This window comes from Aythya fuligula, chromosome 7 (assembly GCF_009819795.1).
Source record: "Aythya fuligula isolate bAytFul2 chromosome 7, bAytFul2.pri, whole genome shotgun sequence".
NCBI lineage: Eukaryota > Metazoa > Chordata > Aves > Anseriformes > Anatidae > Aythya > Aythya fuligula.
Window position 1 is genome coordinate 5,160,249 of NC_045565.1, and position 24,178 is coordinate 5,184,426.

Genomic DNA, 24,178 nt, shown 5'->3' on the forward strand with positions numbered 1-24,178 from the left:
AAGGGGTGAGCACGGGAGCTGTGCCCGGCCCCGCGAGGAGGGATGGTGGACGGGGACCTCGCCCCTGCTCGTCCCTCACCCGGAGCCGGACCACCTGGGTGACGGAGGGCTCGTTCTCCCGCAGCGCCCCCAGGTACGCCTCCTTCTGGAAGGTGGGCACGTTGTCATTAACATCCAGGACGTTGATCCTGGCGCGCCCTGCTGTCTCCTCCCCGCCGCCATCCCGGGCGATGATGGTCAGGGTGTAGCGCTGTGTGGTCTCGAAGTCCAGCCGAGCCGTCAGCAGGATCACGCCCGTGTCCTTGTCCAGGGAGAAACTGGGGGAAAAAAGGGGGCGAGCCCTGCTGACCACATGCTGGAGATGGGGAGATGTTAGCCTGACGGTGGGACGAGTGGCACATGCTCAAGGCAGCACGATGCCTTTGTCCAGGTAGGACACCACGGGCATCCCAAATTTGCCACATGAGCTCTCGATGGGGTAGGAGGGGTTCAGAGCATCAACGTTATCCCGGTGGCTCAGCCACTTACCGGTCGGGGTCATCGCTGAAGAAGTAGCTGACTTTCCCATAGGTGCCCACGTCATTGTCAGTTGCCTAAAAAAAAAAGTTAGTTAATAAATGAAGCTACATATGGGAATTGCACACACCAGCGGCTCCATCACGACTCACGGAAAACCTTCATTTGCATTCTTGCCTAAAGAGGGTTCGTGTCTCTGCCAGGTGGCCTGCTCTGGGGCGGGTCGGTAGATGCTCAGCCCAGCCAACCCTCCACCTCCTCCAGCAGCATTCGCAGCAGATGCTGCCTCCAACATCCACCCAAAATGGGTGTGCAAGCCCAAACTTCTTCTTCCTTCCCTCCCTACCTCCCTTGTCTCTCTGCCCACCTTGTGCGCTGCTGTTGAGCACCCAATGGAGCTGGGGATGGGGACTTTTGGGCTCTTTGGGGGATCCTCAACTGGCCACCAGCTGGAGATAGCATCCCTCCAGCACTCAGCACCATCTCCAGAGACTCCACTGGTGGGGACTGTTATGCCTCCTGACTTGCACCGACATGCTGAGCTAATCTGGGAAGTGCGCATGAAATACGGCAATTCGAGGCAGACGAGAGTTTCAAGAAAACAGAGATGAGAGCTGTCTGCTGCAAGCAGCCCCCTTTCCAGAGAGGAGAGTCCAGCAGAGAAAATCTAATCAGAAAGCCACAAAATATGCACGGGAGAAGAAGGATGACCTGGGAAACACAAATCCTGCCAGGCTTTGCCACGGGAAGGCTTTGCCTCCGGGCGAGGTGTGAGAGACTCGGTGTGCCAGCTCCAGAGGAGTGAGGCGAGATTTATGTGTGTTTTAAAGACTCTTCTCTAATGAATATATAAAATATGCATGAATGGAGGCAAGAAACAAGGGCCAGAAAATGTTATATTTAGATGAAGGAAGTGGAATATAAGCCCCAAAATATACCTCCCCCCCCTTCCCCCCAGTATATTTTCTAAATTGAGTCCTGTCTGGATTACTTAGACACCACCAAGCCTCTGAAAAAGCAGGGTCAAAGACACATTTTATGTCCAGATACCATCAAGAGGCTGTATTTTAGGACTGGCATGGAGCACAACCCGCTCCCCAAACCCTCCTGATTTATCGGCAGCCTTGGGTACCCTTGCCAGCAGAGCAGGAGTTTGAGCTCATCTCGCTGCCCCCCCACCTGCCATGCCAGGGGGTGAAAGTGTGAACACTCACCCAAATTCACTCATTTTCCCCCCAAAATGCTTCCCTACCCTGGCTGGTAAATCGTTGCTGCTTCGCGCCAGCTGAAGCGTGTCCTGGTGGAGCTGACCTTCCAGCCCGACCCATTTTGCTGATTTTCCTCCCCACCGCTCAGACTTGATTTCTATTTGTGCACGCTGGACTCAGCCAAACACAGCAAACCTACCCAAATCCACCCTGCCTGCAGCCATCCCCCTTGAGCCAGCTGCTCCTTGGAGGACACTGGTGGAGATGCCCCTTCCCTTGGGCACCTCATCATCACCTGGGACCTCAAATTTCCATCCAGGATTTTTCCCAGGCTCTATGTCTGTGCTCACAGCCCTAGGTCCCATTAATCCCTGACTGCTTGGGACAAGAAAGGCATTTTCCACGCACCTGGATCGGCCGGTGATGAGATAATGATTTACAGGGGACCTGCCAGGACCACAAAGCACAGGCAAAACTAATTCCCTTCATTTGGCCCCGTGCGATTGCACTTGTAAGTGCTTATTGCAGTGACAGACAATGCCGGGAAAGTGTAATTTTCTGCTGCTGGGCTAAAAAAATATAGGGAAGGAGGAAGGTGAAGAGAAGGTCAGCGCAGAGCTGCGTGGCACGCAGGGCCAGCAGCCCTTGGTGATGCTGCTGGGCCAGATGAAAGTGCCACCAAGGCAAACCAAGGCACGGGCATAGTGCCAGGTGGCCTGATTCTGCCCCATACTGCTGGTGAGCTCCTTTTGCACTGGAGAAGGTTGGAGGTAGTCGTGCTCGATGGCTCTGTTGGTGTTGAGCAGGAGGTGATGTACTTGCCTGCAAGAGGGAATATGTAAAAAGCTCAAGCCACGTGCGTTAGACGTGTTTAATTTTGGATCCTTGCGCATTTCTGCATTACCAAACTTTTTACCTCTAAAGGGCAGAAAAGATGCTCGGATGCTCGAACCCACCAGAGTGGTAACACGCGCGTTCTTGCAAAGCAATCCTGAGACAGAACGAGGAGAAGAGCCAAAATCCTGATGGTTTTGCAGGGCTTTTTGTAATGTTTCCCTGGAGATCGGTACCCTCCGGCACCCAGGCCAGGGAGGAGAAGCATCTGGCTGGAAGTTTCCCTGGGCTCTACCTCAAGCAGCCGTCAAATGGCTTTGGCGGCTGCTCGCCTCCTGCCCGGAATATTAAAAGGGGATTTGCCCGCTGGAGCCTGCAAAGGGCAGGATGAAAGCACAGGTCCACAGCTGTCCTTTCACAAGCTGTCACCGGCGCAGAGCTTTGCTCAAAACCACATTTACGCAGCGCAACTCGGGGAGAGTCCCGGGAAGAGGCAGTGGGGATAACCCACAGGATCCTCCACAGGGATGCTGCAGGTGATGCTGACCCCAAACACACAGCCCAGACCTTCATCCCACAAATATTTCACCCCTCTCCCCTTCACCCTACAAGTTCCCCCCACATACATCCTTCCCCACCCCACCAGGCGAGCGGCTCTGCCCTCCTGCGCGGATCCGCGGGAGAGGGCACGCCGCGCAATTTGTTCGGGAAACAATGGCAATGTTTGACATGTCGTAAGGATTGATGGAGCAGAAATTTACATGGGAGAATTCATTTTTAAACAGCTCCACGGAGCCCCGGCGCTTCGCTGGTAATGGTTTCGACATTCATCATCTGTGCGCCGAGCCCCACTGAACGACTCCGCAAACTACCCGAGATTAACTCTGCTCGCAGCAGCTCGGCGGGATGAGCAGGGATGTGCTTAAAGAGACAAAAGCCGTGCATGCCGATCTGCCGACCAAAAAAAATGCAATAATCCACCAAAACCTGCCGGAGGGGGGAGAGGAGAAGCCCATGGTGGAGTGTGTTGCTCCTTGTTGGGGCTGAAGGATGAGCAACAGAGGGGTCAATACCCAGTGGCTGCAAGGCAGGGGTGGCCAGAAGCCCATCGGAAGGCTGACTTGGGTCTGTCTGGATGGGGATGGGATGGGATGGGATGGGATGGGTGAATGCTGGGGCTCCCATGGGATCCCCAGGAGTGGGTCACGGCTCTGCCCGTGCTCCTCTGCTACCTTTGTTTCCCGGCCTCATCCCCCCTTACCCTGCACTCAGAATCCAGGAAATAAAAATTGATGGGGAGCAAATTGCTTTGGCCAGGAGCTCGCTGCTTAAAAGAGTCGTAGCAGGAAAGCAATTACCCGACGTCAGAAAGCTGTCAGGGCGCCGCACTGACCGGCCGTGATTCTTGCCTGCCTGCCTCACCGGGCAGGCACGGGGACAAGGGGCTGGCAAGGCAGCATCCCCACGCCAAATATCTGAGCCACCCCAGCCTGCTAAGGAAACCAGAGGCTCTTCTAAAATGCCAGCCCTGGCCTTCAGAGCAAGGGAATAGCAGCCAAGCCCTGGCTGCATCCTGCATGGTGATTTGGGGCGCAAAGGAGGGAGAGATAAGGCGTGGAGTTGCCACGAGAAGTAACCACCGGGCTGCAAAGCCGGATGGAGGAAGCTGGTGGAAAACCTGCTTAAAGCACCGGCTTCCCAGATGGAAGCTGCTTTTTCCCCAGCCTGGCGGGAGGTGGCAATCAGGCAGCCGTGATTAGGCGTGACGGAGGGATGAAGGCGAGGAGTGAGCAGGGAGATGCCCAGCTGCCCCGAGCAGGGCTTCAATCGCCGCTAATGACCCCAGAGGGCTCTGGGGGGGGAAAAAATAGCCAATCAACCCCCCTGGGAACAGCAGAGCCTTCCCCACCTCTCCTCCAGGCTCCTTGATTGTGTTTTCTAACAGCATCCCTGCAGCAGCAGCGCCTCGCTGGCCAGGTTAACACTTGCCTGGGCGGCCGTGCTTTAGTGGCCGGAGAGCACAGGCTCAGCCACGAGCCGAGGGACACTCTGTGCTGAACCCTGCCCTTTAGCACAAGCCCCAGACACGATATTTTGCCCCCCTGTCCCACCCAGAAGGTGACACCAAGCCAGCCGAGGTGCCCTCCCGGGTGGGTTTTGCCAGAGCGCCGCGACAGAGCCAGGCGCGAGTCCCCCGCTAATGAGCCGTATTGATTTCATATTCTCCTGTTGTCCGCCCAAATGGCAAGCGGCACGTCTGATGGATTAAATAACCACACAATTGCCTGGCTGACATCTCAATCACCGCGCCGGTAGGTCGCTAATGAATTTTACGGCCCAGCAAAACGAGAGAAATTAAGGTCAGAGTCCGATGCAGGAAATATAAATCCCTAGTGAGCTCTGAAACATTCCCAGCACCCCCCCTGCCTACAGCCCCATCTCCCTTTTTAGTTCAATAAGGGGTAGCAAGCCGAAAATGCATCCCTGAGAGGTGGAGGCACTTCTAGAGAGACCAAGGGAGATGCTCCTTGTTCATCCCGAAGAGGAACATGCTCCAGGAGGCCACCTCATTCCTTCCCAAGGAACCCCAAATGCCACCTAAGCCTCCACCACACAGCACGGAGCCTTTTAGGGGCTGCAGAGCCTCGGTTTTGCCGCCGTGCCTGTCCCTTTTTGGGGGCTGCGGTTCCTTTTTTGCCACCTCTGCACTTTGCAGCCGCGCATTTATCCTGACAGCTCCATCAGGACGCGACGCGGCTGCGAAAGCTGCAATAAGTGTCTCTCTCCTCGGCTGTCATGATTCCTATTCCACCCCATTTCGGTCTTACGGATTGATATTTAGATTAAAGAGATAAACACAGCCAAAGAGCACTGGGCCCTGGCAGCAAGACGAGGACTTCAGATCCGTCAATCACGCTGCTACCTGGAAACCTCCTCCTCCCTTTCCCTGTATTTACAGAGCTGAAACGAGAGGAATATTTAAAAGGAACAAGGAGTGTGAGCAGGTTTCTTAAAAAAAGGGGGCAGGCACAAAGAAGAAAAGCCGCTCATGTTTAACTTTCCAGGCAATTTGGAATCGCCTGCTTTGATTATTTAACTATTTACTGTTTCACATATGTGCTGCTCGCCTCTCCTCGTGCAGATAAAGGATTCAATTTTCTCCTGAGCGCCGGGGAAATTGGACGTGATTTTGCTCTGTTTAAGCACAGCTGGAGCGGGGGCACATGGGGGGCTTGCGAACAACGGGCCTGACAAAGATGCTAACGGGGAGGGCTGGCGCTGACATTCGCCCCACCTTGTCGCCTCCTGTCCCCATCTGCAGGCACGTGAGCCTTGCCCGGGCTCTCACCCCAACCCGCTAAATCCCAAATATTTCCATGGCCCTGCCAAAGGCTTCCCAGCAAGGATGAGCTGCCCCAAAACGGGTCCGTCCCTCGCCTCCACCCCACAGCTGGGAGCCCAGAGGAGGGAGAGGGCATGGGGCAGGCTCTGATTGAGAGAGCGATTTGCATGTTAAATAGCTGCTTATTGACATCCAGGCTGGGAAAACCACATTATTACTTTCCTGCTGCCTGGCGTTCACGGCTGGGTGGAAAGAAGGGAAGGGAAATCAGGGCGGGATCGATTTTCCCGTCCCCGACGCGAGGCCGAAGAGAGATCGAAGCAGCGGCAGCCAACTGACAGCTGGGTGGGGAAGGAGAGAAACTTTGCCAAGCAAATTAAAGGTTGCTTAAATGAGGAGAGTAACGGAAGGTTAATTAGCACATTTACTTCATTAGGCTCTTACTAACAAGGTTTCTCCCAGGGAAGCACGGTGGCAAAAGGGGGGAGTTGAGGCGAAGTCTGGGGGCTGCTGCTGAAGATCTACGGGGAAAGTGAGCCCAAAGCCTCAAACCCCACCATCGGGGGGTATTTTAGTGCTCTGCAAAGCCTCAGCAGCCCCTCGGATGGTTCCTGGGAGCTGAAGGCTGTGGGGAAGCATCACCAAGCCCAGCATGCCAGCTGCATCCCTTGTGGGGACCGGACTGGGGTGACCAGAGGGCTTGGAGAAGTAGGATTACTTCCCACATTTCCCCAGAGAACTGTTTTCCTCCAGGCCCTTCAAGGCAAATGAGAGGCATTGTTGTGGTTAAAAAAAAAAAAAAAACCAAGTTCCTCACTGTTTGTTTGGGTTTTAACGATTTTGGTTATCGGAGCTTTTCAGGAGGGCTTGGCGGTGCAGATCTGTAGGATACGAGGAGCTTAAGGAGACCTCCCGCCCCTTAATTCCCACCTCCCGCTGCCTTGTCTTACTGCCCTTCCCCATCCCTCCAGGTCTAACAAACACAGCAGCAAGTGAGCAGGAGACACGTGCCCACCTCTCTGAACACACAGGGGGGGAAGCTGAGCCCCCCGCTCCTCTCCTTGGAAGCTTGGGGTCTTGGTGGCCCTACAAGCGAGGTCCCACAGCTTCTTCCACCCCAAAAAGCTTCTCAGCTGAAAGATCCCTTCTGGTGCCCACACCCCATGTCCCAAAGGAGACCCAAAAGGGTTGTCCCCAACCCCATCAGCATGATGAGAGGCTCAGGGCACCCAACAGACCTCTAGGGCTGGGAAAAAAGGAGCAGAGACCTCTGCACCCATTGGTCACAGCCCCGCAGCTTGGAGCAGGGGGAATTCATCCTTCCCCACAACAGATTTATCCCCTTGTGGTCCAAGAGCATCCCTCGTACCAAGAAAGCCACCAGCTGCGCTCGGCCGGGGGTGTCAGGCACCCCGGTTAATTTAGGGTGCAGCATATGCTCCCGGTGCCTCTTGCTCCCGGAGGGCACGAAGTTATATACCGGCTGCCTGCTTGCTCAAGAAGTGTGAAATTCTTTCCCTGACCTTTACTGTAACGTTATTAAAAGGTTTCATGGCCAGTTGTTTCAGAAAAAAAAAAAATAATATTTCAATATCTGTTGGTAGCTGGGGCAGAACTGGGAGAGGGAAGTTTGGGAGGGAAGAGGCTCAGGCATGGGTGGGAAACCGGGGGGGGGGGCTTTCCCTTGAAGCTGGACCCTCCAGATGTTCCCCTGCAAGCAAGCAGCTCCCTGAATCCGTATGATAAATGCATCTCATGGATGGAATTAAACAGATGGATGGATGGATGGGCAGGGAGAGGAGGGGATGCGAAGCGGAGAACGGAGAGCAGGCAAAAACCTTAGAGGGCGAACAAGGCTGAGCGATGCTGGAAGGGACCTGGGGGTGCCCAAGGAGCCTGGGGGACACAGATCTGACCCCACACCAGCAAAGGGAAGGGCAGGGAGCAGGAGGTAGCAGCGGCTGCCTGTTCCTGGGGTTGTTCCACGGCTGATTTATAGGGTAACAAGCACAGTTAGGGGCTGAAATGCTGCGGAGACGCGTGGCCGTTTGTCACTGCAAACGGAGTCTCCTTTTGCCCATTTTTTTCAGCAGTGGCATCCTCATGTCCAGCATCCCTGCGGTGTCTGGGACGGTTTGGGAAAGCCACATCCCGCAGCAGGAGGAGGAGGAGCCCGAGGGCTGTAAGAAGTTTGGGATCAGCTGGGAGGGCAAAGCTGGATTTCAGCGCTAATTGCATCCATTCTGATTTATCACGGAGGATTCAACTCCTGGCGGTTTTGCGTGTGCTCCGAAATGCTGGCATAGCTGGAAGTTGGGGGAAGAGGAGAGGCAGTAACAACCTCATTGTTCAGCGCCTGACGGCCTGACTAGCTCAACATCTGCTTGAAATATTAATAACTGTCAGATGGGAACAGCTCGGGGGCTCTGTGCAGTTTCACACCATCTGTTTGTAGAGTAAACACACTTACACACCGAACCCTTTTGTCAGGGCTTTTCTTCTTGGGATGGGCAGGCGGCTATGGAGGGGCCGCGACCACTTCACCCCAAAGCGTTGCATGGCTTTTGGTGCTCCTCTTTGGGATACTTTTTATCCCAGAGGAGCACCAACAGCACCACTCCACATCACTTTGATCCACCCCATCCCATGCTCCACGCCCTGCTTTCCCCATCCCTTCCTTGGCTCAACAGCCCTTGAATTGCTCACCACCTGTGGGATTTGCATCTGGGATGCTCCTACTCACGTGGACCTGCAACACGGTGGTGCCCACGGTGGCGTTTTCAGGGAGGCTGACATTGTAGAGGGGCTTGCTGAAGACGGGCCGGTTGTCGTTCTCGTTGAGGAGGTTGATCTTCACGCGCGCAAAGCCGACGTGGTCGGGGATGCTCTCGTTTGCAAAGAGCTGGGTGGGGAGGCAAGGGGAGAGTTAGAGCTTCTGCAAAATTACCCATTAAAAAAAAAATGCAGAAAATAACTCCCTCCCACTTTGCTCTAGCCAACCTCAATGGTTTACACCTCATCACCCTATCCCTCACGCCGCCGTCGTGGCCGTACCGAAAACTCGTAGCGGGGAATGGTCTCGAAGTCCAGCGGCACAGCCACGCGGACGCGGATGTCCGCCTTCCCCTGGATGGAGGTGGGCGAGATGATGAAGTGGTTGGAGTTGTTGCCCACCAGGTAGACCTCAAAAACGCTGTTGGGGCCCTGAAAGGGAGAAGAGGAATGCCGGTTACCTGAGGCGCACAGCTCAGCACCAGCCTCAAGAACTCCTTGTTGTCTTTTTTTTTTGATGCTTGACCACTGAGAGCTGCTGACCCGAGCATCATCCCTGCTCGCCCTCCTCCCCGCAAAACCGTGCTGCATCTCCTCCATGTGTCCCGTGCCTCTCCTGGGGTCCCTGTGGCACGCGAAAGCCCCTTTTTGTGGCAGCGAGATGCGAGGGATTTGCTGGGAATCCAGCGAGGAGCGTGTTAGTTGGAGGCGCGAGATAAAAGTTGCAACATCAAAAGAAACCCAAATGTTTGCAGGGAGGGAGCAGGGTGGATTAATTCCAGCTGGGGAAGGAGATCAGTCTCCAGATACCTGCCGTCCCTAATTACCAGCCTCTCCAGTGCCTCAGTCTCCCCATGTGAGGTCTGGAGAAGGGGAGAACATCAGCCTATTGGGGGGGCTGCTGCGAGGTGCCGTTCATACATTTATGCCGCTGTTTATTTTTTTGGTTTCGGCCCCCATGCTGCTTTTCTTGCTCCCGGTTCCTGGAGCCTGCGAGCCCCCTGCGGATGGCTGAAAGCAAATCTGAATATTCAAATTGTTATCAGCTGCCCAGCAGAAGGGGCCGGCTCGGCCCGCGCTGCCACCGGTACCCAGCTCCGGAGATTTTTTCTGCACGCTTCTCAAATCCCTCACCCCCTTCCTCCCAGCCACCCGGAGCGAACAACGGGGCCGAGATGCCCAGGAAGAGCAAAACAAGAGCTGCTACCCCAAGCACACAGAGGTCCCAGAGGGCTCACGGTTGGCATGGCACAGGACACTTGGGCACAGCACGGGGTGCTTGGGCACAGCACAGGATGCTTGGGCGCACCGGTCACGATGCTCCTTTCCCCCCCCATGGATAAAAAACCTAACGCCGATTCAGCTAAAGACAATTGCAGCCGCTGTTGTGCATAATTATCACTTTGTTGCCCGTGTGTTTGCTCCTCGGAGCGTGTAACAGCAGCCGCATCATGGCCCCAGTGCTGTGATGCCAACATCAGCCCTTCGTGCTGATACCTGGCTTCTCAGGGGCTGATTTGTCCCAAATGGTGCTCAGCTGACCAGCACCACACGTGCGGACTGGGAACCCCTCCTGGCTGATCAGGAGGCCAAAAATAGCTGCATCCACTGTGCCAGCCCAAGGTAAGGGGGTTTTGGAAGCGTTATCCTTGCTTTTTCACCCAACATCACACTGGCTTCATCATTCGTGCTCCCACCCACCTGGGGATCCCTCTGCCCTACAGCTCAGGTAACGTTTCCAAAAAGGACAGCCTGCCTTTGTGAAGCAGCATCGCTCTGGTTTCCCTCACAGACACCTTCTAGGCAGGGGCATAAAGCCAGGGAGTGCCTAATATCTCTCCTTCTGGCATGTTTGCAAAGAAAGAAAAGTGCTAAGAGTTCAGCAGGGGTGGGGGAGGACAGAAAGCAAAAAAAAAAAAAAAAAAAAAAAAAAAGAATAAAAAAAATTTAAATGCAATTAGTGCCTCTTTGTATGGCTTGGCTACCTTGTGCCTGGTTCTAGCTAGGCAGAGACAAGTAATGCTTAATCCTTCCATTGAAAACATAAAGAGGGCTGTTCTCTCCACCTACTTCAAGGCATTTCACTCGAGTGCTCTGGATAGCCTCCCTCCGCTGCCAGCTTGGGCTGCCAGCACCCACCGCTCGCTCCTAGCTCCTGCTGAGCACCCACTGCTCACAATGCATCCACTGCTCGCCCTGCACCTGGGCACAATGGCACCAAACCCTGATGTCTCACTGGCCACAGGCACTGCTCCCCTGCATCCCGCAGGATACTTGGAAAAAATCATTCCCCAGCCTCATACCATCCCAAGCCTTTCTCCTTGTCCTCCATACACCATCAGCCCTCTCCCCTTGTCCGTCTGTCCGTCCCAAATGTCAGACCTGCTCACCCCCCCGCCCCAGGAGCTGCCTTCCTTCCCCAGGTTATCTCCCGAATTCCACACACGCCTGCACAGACGGGATCAATCCGAGGCTGCCTCGCCTCCAGCTTATCTCTGCTCCAAATGATTGATTTTCCCTCTTTAAGGGTAATTTGCTGGTGAATTCCATGTATTGCAAAAACCCCTGTGAAATCTAATTCAGCCCGACTGGCAGCTGGCACTTTTGGGAGAGAATACTCGAGCGCCGTCAATTCCCCCCTACAATTCCTGGCTGTGTAGATCATATTTATAGTGCGCGTGCCTGTCATATGCATATATATGCTTGGGATGATTCATATATTGCACCTGCACATGCATGGGCACATACCGTATCCGTATGCAGCTCCCCGATGCAGCTTTGTGCCCCGAATATTGCGGATTCTCATTGCCTGAATTTTCTTTCCCTTCTCTTTTTTTAATTCTCCATCTATCTTCCTTAATATGCTTATTTTGGGGGAACTTTTTAAAAATTATTTTAAAATGTCAGCCCGTCATACTCGTGCTCTCCACGGTCTCTGCCCTTTTCTTCCTCTTCAATCGACCGTGGCAAGGAAAATCGAGTGAAAGCCATGGTGGGAGAGCTGGTTTCTCTGGCGTGCCACTTCCCTTAATACACTCCTGTGGTTGCAGTGATGCTGGCACTGCGAAACCTTGGGTGAAGGAAGCTAAAATGGGGGATGCCCTGGACACAAGGTGCTTGCAGAAGCCACGGCTTCGGCTGGACCTCTCCAAAAATCCCACCCCGAGCATTCAGCATGAATTTCATTTCTCCATCAGCAACTTGCCAGCTAAGCTGGGTAGCCTAGGGTGTCAATCTGCTGTCGTGCACAGGATTTATTCGTCCCTGCCAATCTATCACGTGTGTGAGAGGAGAACCCAGCCCCCGTAGGAGAACACAGCCACACGTCTCCCGGAACATCCCATTGAGCACAGCTCGGTAAAAATGCTGGGAGACTCTCACAGATTTTCATAAACAGCTCTCAAACGGCTTTGGAAAGGTATTCAAGTGGCTTGCTCCCAAGCTGGCAGCCAGAGGAACTCAGCCGCACAGAGGTTAATGCTTTTTTCTTGGTTCACAGAGGCTGGCTCCAGAACCAAGCAAACCCCGTGCACTGCTTTCTCCCACGTTCAAGTGTTTTTGAGAAACCACGGGGAATGCAGAAAGCAGAGGGGAAAAGAAAAGCCTTGCCCAAGCCAGCGCTGAGCCGGGTTAACCAAAATCCTCCTGAAAGCAAAGGCTGAAGGTGGTGCACCAGCAAAAAGACAGACCCAAACCCCACCATTTCAGTCCTCCATGTGGCCCTGGCCACAAAAAAAAAACCAACAACTTGTTTAAGGCCCACAGTGCACTTGAAGGGCCAGACTCACACGCCACGTCTTCCCCCAGCCCTACAGGACATGGTGAAGCTTCCACCATCCATCTGGGGTGCGATGGAAGAAGGGGTCCCCAAAGCCACCCATCACTGGGGGACGCCAGGGCTCAGGCTCATCCAAACAGGACCTCAACAAGGTGAAAGATGGCTTAGGAGCTGAAGCAACAGCTTTGACATTTGGGATTGTTCTCCATGGACTTATTACATGGGCTGAGAGGCAGGAGACCATGCTCCTACAAAATGATCTTGCCCCAAAACCTAGCTCTGATTTCATGCACTGCATCCATCTGCTCTCATTTATTTATTTAGCCGCTCTCCCCAGGGACGTGTGTGTAGTTCTCCTCTTGTTCTCCTTTCTCCCTCGCTCAAATGAATCGTGTCATCTCCAGCATGAAGGTGGAACAGCTTCCATCAGCCACATTCTCCCTCACGTCCCTACCTGAAGACCTCGGACCTCGCCATCCGACCCCTGCACCCACAGCTCCAGGCAGAGGGAGAGCCCGCTGCCACCTTGCTGAGCTCAAATCCGGTGCTTTATAAACCTCGCAGCTCCCACGAGGAGAGAGAACATCTCAAATATCACCGCCAGGCATCTAGCCTCCCTTTCTGAAATGCACAAAATCAAAAATCCCACCCAATTCATTTGGGGAAATCACAGCATGCCCGGGCAATTCACCAGGAGCCACAAGAATGAGTCTATTTTTCGCTCGCCCTATTGGGAACGCGAGGCTATTTTTTATTCTCCCATTTTAAAATTAGCCAGGCTGAGAGGCTGGAGTGAGTCCTCGAATGGGAGTGACTCCAGTAAAATGAGCTTTTAACCAGGAACGATGACAGATCCCTCATTCTTATGTGGCATAAACAGGAGCGTTGCAATGCCCTTCAAGCGCGGAGCTGCTGACATCTCTCGGAAGGCACGGCAGCGACTCTATTCACAAACTAACCTCAGCATCTGTCACAGCCACATCTTCTTTATTAGTAATTGACATTTTCAAGGAAAAAAAAAAAACACAACACACGCACAGTCTTTTCATCTGCCTAATAGCTCATCTGCACCTCTTCAGGCTGGGCTCACAGCTCCTGGTGGGTGACATCATGTCACAAGTGGGTTGTTAGCTATGTGTCATAGTCACTCCTCGTGAAAAAAACGGGATTTCTGTGGGTTTTACAGGGCTCACCGGATCCCACCCGGGGCTGGGGCAGAGCACGTCCATCACTTCAACCAGCAAAGGCCACCTCTGCCTTCCAGCCACTAACGGTAATTTCCTGCTTCTTAGAAGATGCATGTTTCCATCCACCCACTGGGATATTGTTATTATTTCTTTTCGGTTGGGGGGGAAGATGTTTTGTTTTGTATTCCTTGCTGCTACTGCTTAATCTACCTGAATTGCCAGGAAAAGTCCCTTTGGGACTCAAAGGTCCCCTGGGAGCCTTGCAGAAAGTCTCCTCCCTTCCTAAAACAGGAAAAAAAAAAAAAAAAAATAAGGAAGCCTAGCAATGCCTGAGCAGCAGGCAAGGATCAGCATCGTGCACAATCCTATTTTCTGGCTCTCAGTGGCCATGCAAGCCTCACTGCATGAAAGCCCACCCTGTGCCCGTGCTCTGGGGACCAAACAGCAATAAGAGCTACACAATATAGGATATGACCATGCACCTCACTGCCAACGACCCTGCATCCCCCCAAAAACCACAGCAGTGCAAAGGGGCCGGCTCACCTCATCCTTGTCCTGCACCTGGATGAAGAGGGGGAGAGCGAAGCCCACCTGGGCCAGCTCGGGGATGGCCACGCTGTACTCAGAGCTGTTGAACTCGGGTGCGTTGTCGTTGACATCGATGACCAGGATGTTGAAGGTGGTGGTGACGGTGGCGTTGGAGGGCGTGCGGTCGTCGTTCAGCTCCGTGCCCTGTGAAGGGAGAAACCAACAGGGCAGTTGGGCTCTTTTTTCATGGGGCAAGAGACAGGACAAGAGGAAATGGCCTCAGGTTGTGCCAGGGAGGTTTAGACTGGGCATTAGGAAGAATTTCTAACTCTTTATTGGCACTGGGACAGGCTGCCCAAGGGAGCGGTGGTGGCCCCATGCTGAGGGATGTCCAAGAGATGTGTGGACGTGGCTGTAAGGGAGGATGCTCACAGCAAGGTTGGGGCTGAGCCCACCACCTCTCACCAGGCACCCACAGCTCCTCTGGGAACCCGGGGCCATTTGGCATCACTCCTGCTTCAGACATGGTGCTTGCAAACCTGCTCCCTTCCCCTAGTCCCCAAACCAAGGGGAGATGTGACGGGGTAGAGCGCACTCCTATTTTCTCCTTTGCCTCCTCCCGAGGTGCAGGCTAAACCACCAAAGTACTACTACAAGTGCAGAAACTAGGGCACCAGAGGAAAACAAGATTAAGACCTTAAAATAGGTTTGGCACCACGTGTCTAAACACGGGGCTGAGTCACAACCCCGTATCGCACCTCTATCTCAAGGGGGGCTTGAATTTTGCTTTCTCCAAAGGCAAGGAGAGCAGATTTTCTTGCAAGGCTTGCAAAGAGCCTTTTCCAGCAGGGTCCCTCCTCTCGTCCTCGGGCTCATTGCTATTCTCTGCTCCCGCACAGCCCAGCAGAACAGGCTGATCCCGCGAGGAGCTACCCAGCTGGATGCTTGCCGCGCGTTGCAGAGCGAGGGAACATCGCGGGGAAGGGGCTGGCAATTTTCAGGGGGTGAGGAGAAGTTTGTGGGGAGGGAAAAGGAAACCCGCCAGCGCAGTGTGATTTAGCTGGGAGCCTGGCAGCGTGCAGGCAGGAAAACGGGCAAGCTTTCAGGTCCACAAACCTTTCCAAGGCTAACCAGATAGTTTTGTTCCTATTAAATATACACAACGTATGTGTGGTGTTGTTTTTTTCCCTTCTCTTGGTTTCTACTGAATTCAAACTATAAATCTCCAAACCAGGAGGTACCAGGGATGGATGCAGGTCTCTTCCCCATGCAGAAAACCCCACAATATGACCCGTGCCTGATATAAGGAGGGAATTTCTTGGCCCTTTGCCCCCTACCAAAGCCCAGCACTTCGCAAGGCGAGCAGGCTGCTGCCCTCTCAATCAATGACCCTTCCTGCAGTGCTGATTTCTCCCCACCTCGGCCCGGCCCAATCTATACTCTGAAATGCGTTTCCGACCAGCTGCCCAGCTCAGTATTGATTTCAATTAAAGGGCTGCGAGCGGAGCCAGGTGCCGTGCTCAGGTGGGGCTGGGAAAGCGTGCTCCGGTGCATTTGCTTGGCGAGGCAGCTTCTGGCACCTCTCCCTCTGCAGATACAATGGCAGGAGGATCTAGCTGGAGGCCAAATATACAAACTGGCCCTACACATCCATATGGAGGCAACCACGTTTGGGGCCATGGTGCGAGGCCCACTAAGCATCCCGCTTCACTCAGCCGGGGATGCCCACCACGGCCCAGAGGGATGTGTCCCCAGCAGGGAGCCCTCCCACCCTGCCGTGAGGCTCTCCCGGACCTCACCTTCACCGTGAGGATGAACCCGGCGCTGTAGAAGGGGTTCTCTCGGTCCAGTGGCCCGTTCAGAGTCAGTGCTCCGCTGATGTAGTCCAGCGCAAAGATGCTGTTGGTGTTCCCTGACAAAAAACAAGGGGCAGCATGAGCAGAGGCACAGCGAGGACATAAGCATCTTCCCCTGCCAGCCTCCACGTGCGACCAGACCCTGTGCTCAGGCTTTGCACACCCTACCTGTTACCTCAGTGTGCTTTAAAATTGGGGGCCCACTCCTCCCCAGACCTGCACAACTCTGGAAGCGGTGCTTTCCATTTAGCTGGATGTCTTTAGTGCCCGGGAGAGTGCTGGAGCATGAACTACAGGCACTCATTCTGTTTTTATGTTCTTGCTTTTCAGCAGATGTGTTTTTCCCCCTGCAGCTGCCTCAATCTCCTCTGTCTGAGCCAAATTTGGCCTCTGTGCTGGTCCTTAGAGGCACACAGGGTGCCTGCAGCGAGCATCCTGCCTGCCTCCTCCTCTGGAACTAGACACCGAGGCAGGATTAAGGTGACACTGGAGCCTCTCAGCCAGCAGATGCTGAAAAGATGAATGTCCTGCACCGGGGATGCCCTTGCGACAGTCCCCAGGGAACAAAAGCAAGCAGTTGGTGGCTGCAGCCTGGGACACCTGATGCCAGCCCGACACCGTATCGGGGACGGCTGCTAAATTAGTGATGGGCAGGGCATAGGGTCACCTGCACTGCTGCCTCTCCTCCTCGGCCCTTGCTCGGGGTTGCCATGTTAAATGTTATGTACTGGGGCAGTTGTGCCACTATCCACCTAATATAAAGCATAATAAAAATACGCTCTCCAACACAAAATACTATGAACCCAGAGACCAGAATGTTTGAGTAGAAACAGGTCAACGGGGCATGGATTGGATGCAAAGGGCTCAATGCAGCACCAAGCTCTGCACCCTAAAAATTGTGCTATGCTGCACAGTCACTTCTGGGATAACGTCAGAGATCCCAAGGACCACTCAGAGGGAAGATCCACACCTAGTGCCCTCCAGGGCTCCTTTCTGCTGGCTGGAGAATTGCTGCCTTTGCAAACGAGCCCTGGAAGGGAAAAAGGAAAGGGGTGGCTCCAGCCACTCCGAGGACGTTCCTAATTTCCCCTACAATGCCTCTCCAAGCAGCCTTTCGTTACGCCTCAGGCCGAAGTGCTCTCGCTGCCACTGAACAATGCGCCTTCCCCAGAGGCATTTGCAAAAATCTCTCTAATCATCCTCACATTTCTTCCCTTTTCTCCCAACAGCAAGAAAAAAAGAGGGAGAAAAAAGAGCCAATTTCGCCTTCCACTCCCCGCCAGCCTCTCTTCTCTCCCCACCCTTCGGTCCCTGCAGAATTTCTCCCTCTCCCCACCAGCTTTCCACCGGCCAAGCTGGTTGGACCCGTGGGGACAGGACCCCTCCAGTGCTGTGCCCGATGGGTTTTGTAGCAGCACCACAAGACGGAGGACACGGAGGGGATTTGCAGCTGAGCCGAGCCCCCCAGCTAATCCCATTTGTCGGATGACATGGGACGGCGCGGGCTTTCCCTTTCCAAAGGGAAAAAAAAAATAAAAAAAGAAAAAAATGAAAGAAAAGACAAGACACTGACACGTCCTCCATCTCCTCCTTCCTCCCTACTTTTCGGCCTTCGAGCATCATCCGAACCCACGGGGGGATGCAAACATTGCTGGTCCCAGCCCTGCCTGTGCCGGCGAGCATCCTGCTCGCAGCAGATGACTTTCACGAGCTGCCAAAGGGGAACCCATCACACACCTTGCGCCGGGTAATTTATTAATCCAAATGTGCTCCGTCAGGGCTCCTCGGCACCGAAATAGATGCTGTTGGATGTGGTTCAGAGAGTCAGCAACAGACACAGTTATCATCGTATAAATAGGCCGTCAGCTGCCATGACCACTGCGCCGCTCTTCACCTTGAGGTTTTGCCCCGTACGACAGGCTGGGAAGTGCCCCAGGCTTAGATTCTAAGCTCTAATCCTCCTCCTGAAGCCTGTAGGAACTGTGGCTAGGTGTCAGAGAGATGCTTGAAGCCCACAGACATGACAGGCCCCTGCTTTGAGGGTAGCATTTCACATTAGGGGATGCTGAAGCTTGGATCACAACAACCGCTCCTCTAAAGGACAAAGAAAAGAGAGGAGCAGCATTCCCATCCCTTCACCACCCTATTTCTGCCTGAACCCACCCCATGTCCACCTCCTAGGTGACACCCTGGGAATGAGGTAAGGCTTGTGAATGTTGGTTTTGCCCATTCCTGCAAACAGACGAGCCAAGAAATGCAGAGGATGTGTCCCAGTAAGCAGGGAGCAGGACGCAGTGCGTATCCCCAAAAAGAAGCTGCTCTGAATTGCCCAGCATTGCCATCTCAGAGCAGTCACACGCGGCTGAAGGATGCAAATAAAATGCAAAAAGAAAATATATTTGCACCTTCTTAGCAGCTATCCTGTCCACGCTGGATTTACAGGTCCCCAGAAAGCCTCTTTGCTCTCTGGCGGCAGCAGGCAGAGGCACCAGAACACGAAAGCAGCGTGCTGTGATGTGCCCAGGAACAACTCTGAATCAGCTTTTAAAGTAAAAACCACACGGTCAGGCTCAACACCTGCCAGAAAACCTTCCATACTAGCAAACATCTCAGAAGCCCTTGTTTTCTCTAGCCCTGACACAGCTAGAGACAGGCTCCTTCTTTCCCATTGCTTGCCGACACTCTGCCTATACATTAAATCCCAGGTAGGTATGGAGAAAAGTCCCAGCAATTAAACTCAAACTACTTTCTATATTTCCCCATAAATGGGGATGTATAGTTTTAATTTCCAGAGGCCATTTGCTGGGGGAACCACCTGCCAAGCAGACAAACCATCGCCCCTGCTGCCTTGCTGTTATCCCCGGCTTGCCACGGAGCCAACGGGGTGACAAAACCCAAGGGTATGGCCACAGCCACCACCTCCCCCTTGTGCTATCTCATCCCCTGCCATTGGCAGGGTGGAAAAACAGCCTGTGATGAATAACTCGGCGCCAGGCACTTTCCCACCCATCAGCATGTCCTCCTACGGAGATGAGTGCCCTTAAATCAGGCTGGAAGGTGCTCCCAGCAGCTGTGATTTATGAGGACACCGACACCCCAGCAGCTCACCCAGAGATCCCAACATGGAGAAAAGCCAGCACGACGCAGAGCAGGACTTGGGAATATTAAAATTAGAGGGCTGTATTTCCAAGGATGCTCCCCGGTGTCATGTTTAAGGGATGCCCTCAATCAGAGCTTCACGTGGCCCTTTGGAAAGGAAGGCACATGGACATGTGAAGTCTGATTTAGTATAAAATATCTCGTTTAGTACAGTATAAAATATCTTATTCCTTAGCAGCAGGAACAGAAGAAAGCCCAAGCACAGTTAGCTTCAGACACACCTCCCTCCTGCTTTTGTAACTCACACTTCTGTTCTGTCGTGCAAATAATTATTTTTAATTCACGCTTCCCTCGGGATGCGCCAGCTTTAGGAGGAGAGCGCTTCACCAGCAACTGAAGCAGCCTCCTAGAAAAGCCAATTTTTTGGGAAAAAAACACCTGCTCTGAGGGTTTCTGAGGAGCCCCGAGCACCAGCTGCTCAGGGCTCTCTTTTCTCACCTGCAGGAGCTCCCAAGCCCCATAGAAGATGTGGGAACTGCCTTTGTGCCCATCCATCACCATGCCAGACCTTTGGCATTGCCTTTCCTTTGGCTTAACCCCTATGATGCCCACTGATGACAAAACCCCTTTGATCCATGATAAAAATCCTGGTTTTGAGGAGCCCAGACACTTTATCAGCAGCTGCATTTCGCCTTTTGAGGAGCCTGTGGTGCCCTGCACACCTGAGGCCGTTGCTCTCCCATCACCTGCTGGTGCCTGTGTGCCACCAGGAAAATCAATCTGCTTCGAGCAGAGAGCTCCCCGAAATGAAAAGCCTTATCTAGAGCAAGTCGTGGTATACAAGTCACCCTCCTCGCCTGGGACGTGAAGGATGAGGAGGCAGAGTGCCCGGCACAGAGGCTATCTCCGTAAATCTGCCAAAAAGGAGCCATGGATTACTGCACGGGATTAATGGTCTGTCCTTCACACAGAGCCCCGACCTCAGCGTCTGAGCATCGCCGACCTCACGGAGCAGCCGGGACCGAGCAGGGCAGCACAGGGGCTTCTTTTCCAAACCACTTTTTCATTGCACTCCTTGCAAAAACAGAGTTAAAAAACATTTTTTCCATGGGCTGAAACACTCCTCAGGCCGGGAGAAAAGGGGAGAAACAGCCAAAAGGGGGTTACAAATAAGCGACGGACACAACTCCCCGAGCCACCCCGTGGACAACTAGCCAGGGCTGTGCTGCTGCCTGATTTCAGGCTTAACAGCCTTGTAAGCTGGCGGCATGAAGTTAGATCTCCGGCCTTATTTTATGTGGTTATGGTTAATCTTTTAGTTTTATTGTTTTGCTGTCAGGGGAGGACCTTGCGCCCGGGGATGGCTGTATAAATAAGAGCTTCTGCACTACATCCCGAGGCATGGCTACGGCTGAGCAGGACCACAGCAGTGCCAAATTAATTTCCATATCCCGCCTCCAAATCACACCGCTGCCCGCTCTGAAGGAATGATGAACATTGGGGTCGCTTCGCGCCTCTCCCTCTGCTGTATATCCAAGGGGGGTGCTAAAATTTGGGTAGCAATGCCTGAACCCTGTGCCCTGGGCTTGGAAAGGGCAGTGGGCATCCCCCTGCCCTGATCCCCTGTCCCAGTAACACCTCCCCTCGTCAGTGCCAGCTCTAATTACCCACTCTTGCTTACGGTCTGTTTCTAATTTAATTTGCATCCCGCTTCCCATATGTTAGACCACTATTTTTTTTGCAAAATTGCCATAAAAATCTACCAGCTCAGGCACGAAATCTGCTCGCTGACCTTTCCCATCGTGATCGAGGATAATGACAAATTAATTAGGCTTTACCTGCCTGCCAAAAACTCGCGTGCCTTGGGTGAGTGGGATTTTAGAGGCGTGCTAGCGGCCGCTTCCCACAGCTGGGCTGTGGGGTAACATCTTTCTTGAGCAAAAAGCAGGTTGTGGAAATTATAGGAGAACGTCCCAAGAAGAGGCAGGGGGCATTCACATATTTACCAGCTTTAGAAAAATAAGGTTTTTTGGCTGTAAGCTAAATATAGGGTGATGCCCTGCTCTGGCTGGGGAGGAGGCAGGAAAGATGCTCGTACCGAGGGGTGACATCTCTCAACCTATTCTGAAAATGCTCTGCAAATCTCGAGGAGTTGGCTTGGGGAAAAGAGAAGTCAGCCACTGCAAAGCAGCCTGGTGGCTTTGATGTGCTCTGCACGATGCTCTGATACGGGAGCTGCCCCCTGCCAGGCAGCAGCAGGGCAGGATTAAGCTCCTGGTGTCCGTGAGCAGAGCAGGGCACCTGCCTGCCTATCCATACCCCCCAGCAAAGAAACCTCAGGGCTATTCTGTGGGAAAGCCAGGGAGAAGCAGAAAAATAAGAATGGAAAAGGGTTTGGATTGGTTAAAAAAAAAAAAAAAAAAAAAGCCCCTGCTGCACTTTGCCCACCGATACACGTGAGCTGGGGGAACCTCTCGTTTAATTCCTGCTGGGGCACATTAGAATAAATTGCAGAGGGAATTAGAGGAATAAATAATCCTTGCATCTTCAAAGGCAGGCTGACCTGGATGCTTGCAGTCGGGATCAATGGGCTTGAAAGCCCGGGTGAGATCACCTTGACCCCCGGGGTTGATTAAAAGAGCGTTCGGAGAGGCCAGGCTCTGCAGGAGCGATCGGGGAAATTATTTCCACACCTGCAGCTGCCAGCCAGCAGGCACTGCCACCACGGCTTGCTGCAAGGATTTCCCCCCAAAATCAATGCCCACACCTCCTCGGAAGGGCCCCCAGGGCTTAAGGGCAGCCACCACGAGGTGTCAAGGCTGTAAATGGTTGTGTTCTCCTGCTGATGACCACCACCATGCCCCGTGCCGTGTCCCACCAGGACTCACCGGAGACGATGGTGTAGCCGATGCCACGGGGACGGCCCTTGTCCTGGTCGACTGCTGTTATCATCCGCACCGTGGTGCCCTGCGGGGACAGGAGAGGGGTGTTAGAGCCCCAGTGGCACCAGGGCAAGTCCAATGGGCCCCACCAAGCAGGCTGGGTTCGGCCATGAGCCAGGGTGGAAGGATGTGGGGACAGATGAGAAGGGTTTGAAGCATGGGGAGGGCAGCCATCGGGGCTCCATCAAGGCACAGCCACTCATCATCAGGAGCTCAGCAGTGGAAATCAGAGTAGGAGGTGGGAGTGAAGCATTAGCAAAGGCACAGCGAGCTAAAGGAGCTGCAAAGGTTTAATTGAAGACAATAAGGAGGAGAAGGATGGACATTGGGAACAGGGGGATTGCCCTATTTGCAAGCTCATCCTACACCATGCTTCTTATAGCCCAGCACAAAGGTCCTCAAGGCCCCCAGAAGGCAGCGAGGACCACAAGAGTAACCCAAGGTCCTTGTTCAGCTCTTAAAATACAAATATCACACGCTCCTGTCAGCTCCAGAAGCTGTGCGTCCCCCGCCGCACTGCAGCGAGCCCATGTGAATACAAACACAGGCACATGCACATAATTAATGGAGTGTGAAAAAATTTACAACTCAGCTGTTGTTGTTTTCATTGGTTTATTAAACAGTGGGAAAAGAAGCAATCTTTTTTTTTTTTTTTCCCTGCCTTCAAAGAAAATGTCAGCGGAGGTGTTGGCATGGCTAACGAGGCAGCACGGCGGGCGGCAGCGCGGCGTTTGCCCTGCACTCCTTCAGCTGGAGGCCAAAGGGAAAGGCACTGAAGAAGCATCTCCGGTGCAGAGCAGGGACTCACCACGTCCCTGGCTTTTAGGGCAGGCAGATCAGTCCCTTCCCTGATCTCTGAGGGGCATTTCAATAGGCTCCTTAAGCAAAACCCCATGATTAGCCCAGAACACGCGCCATAAATCCCAGGGCACTGGCCTTTGGGCAGCGCTCAGCTGGTGAGGCTCAGCAGCCTCCGTAGAACCTCTACATCATGGACAGGAATTGTCCTTTCCAAAAGAGCATGAAAAAAAGGGAAAGCAAGCAGCCGGGGAGCACCACGGTGTGCAAAGGCACCTGGCTGCTCCAACAGCTCGCTCGTCACCCACTGACAGAGCGCAGGATGCTAAGGGCACACACAAATGGGGATGGAAGAGGAAGATCACACAAAACCAAGCCGAACCCTTGGCTAAAGCCATTATGTGATGGCAATGATTGACCTCTCACCAGCCACATCTCATTTTCCAATTCCTCTTCCCAAAATCCCACTAGACCACAATGCTATTCCTTGCACTACCTAGTCCTTGCCATGGCAAGGAGGGGAGAAGCTGCACCCTACATCAGAGGGGACCATCTGACCACCTGGAGCAAAACACATCTGGCAAAAAAAATGGGATTTCCATGAGGATGGAAATCCCAAGCTGTCTTCCAGCACCAGGAACTCTGCCTGGGGCTCACCCCGGGGATTTGTGGTGTGAACCCATGGCCCTCGAAAACTCCAAAATGCTCCTGGCACTTCTTAAAGCAAGGAAAATACTCGGGTGGTGGGTATAAACCGGAGCAGAATAACTCCCTCTAGGGAAGGAGGGAGAAGATTTAGAAAAGTAATAACTTGGAAGAGTCTATACTTAAAAGAAAGCAAAGAAAATAAAGAATGGCACATTATCCAAACAAAGTTTGAGGGTTTTTTTGAAGAGGGGCAGGGGTAAATCAATCCTTTTTTAATAAAACCCTGAGCTTTTAATAAAGTGTTCACACTGATGGACTAGAAATATTGTAAGAAAGAATTAACTTGGAGCTATTGAGACTCTAGGGCAAAAATAGCACTGATTTTACATTATTTCTTTAACCCAAGGAGTTTTTGGAGGGAGGGGGTAGTGCTGAAGAACTAAAACTGTTTTAATGATATTTTACATGGATCTACACCATGCTATTGCAAGGGAACATACCTGCTGATCTCAGGACTGAGTGCCAGCAGGGTTTGCCCTCCCCCTGTGCCTTTGCATGGCTCCCTGTGGGATAAAGCAGGCTTCCAGGGAGCTCAGCTCCTCTCTCAGCAGGTGGATTTCACCTCTTTCACCCCAAACTGAAGCTGTGATGGTGCCCGGGCCTCGCATC

The 24,178-nt window shown here is 53.2% G+C and overlaps 1 protein-coding gene across 1 annotated transcript in view; it reads right to left on the bottom strand.

The window, feature by feature from the left end:
- CDH23 (cadherin related 23) overlaps positions 1 to 24,178 on the bottom strand; it is a 124,647-nt gene that overhangs the window by 40,629 nt on the left and 59,840 nt on the right. The window contains exons 9-15 of the mRNA XM_032191119.1: positions 22,010 to 22,088; positions 15,966 to 16,078; positions 14,182 to 14,370; positions 8,956 to 9,105; positions 8,645 to 8,803; positions 529 to 593; positions 80 to 317 (exon numbers count right to left, since the gene is read on the bottom strand). Coding sequence (XP_032047010.1) covers positions 80 to 317; positions 529 to 593; positions 8,645 to 8,803; positions 8,956 to 9,105; positions 14,182 to 14,370; positions 15,966 to 16,078; positions 22,010 to 22,088 — 993 coding nt within the window. The remainder of the gene's footprint in view (positions 1 to 79; positions 318 to 528; positions 594 to 8,644; positions 8,804 to 8,955; positions 9,106 to 14,181; positions 14,371 to 15,965; positions 16,079 to 22,009; positions 22,089 to 24,178) is intronic.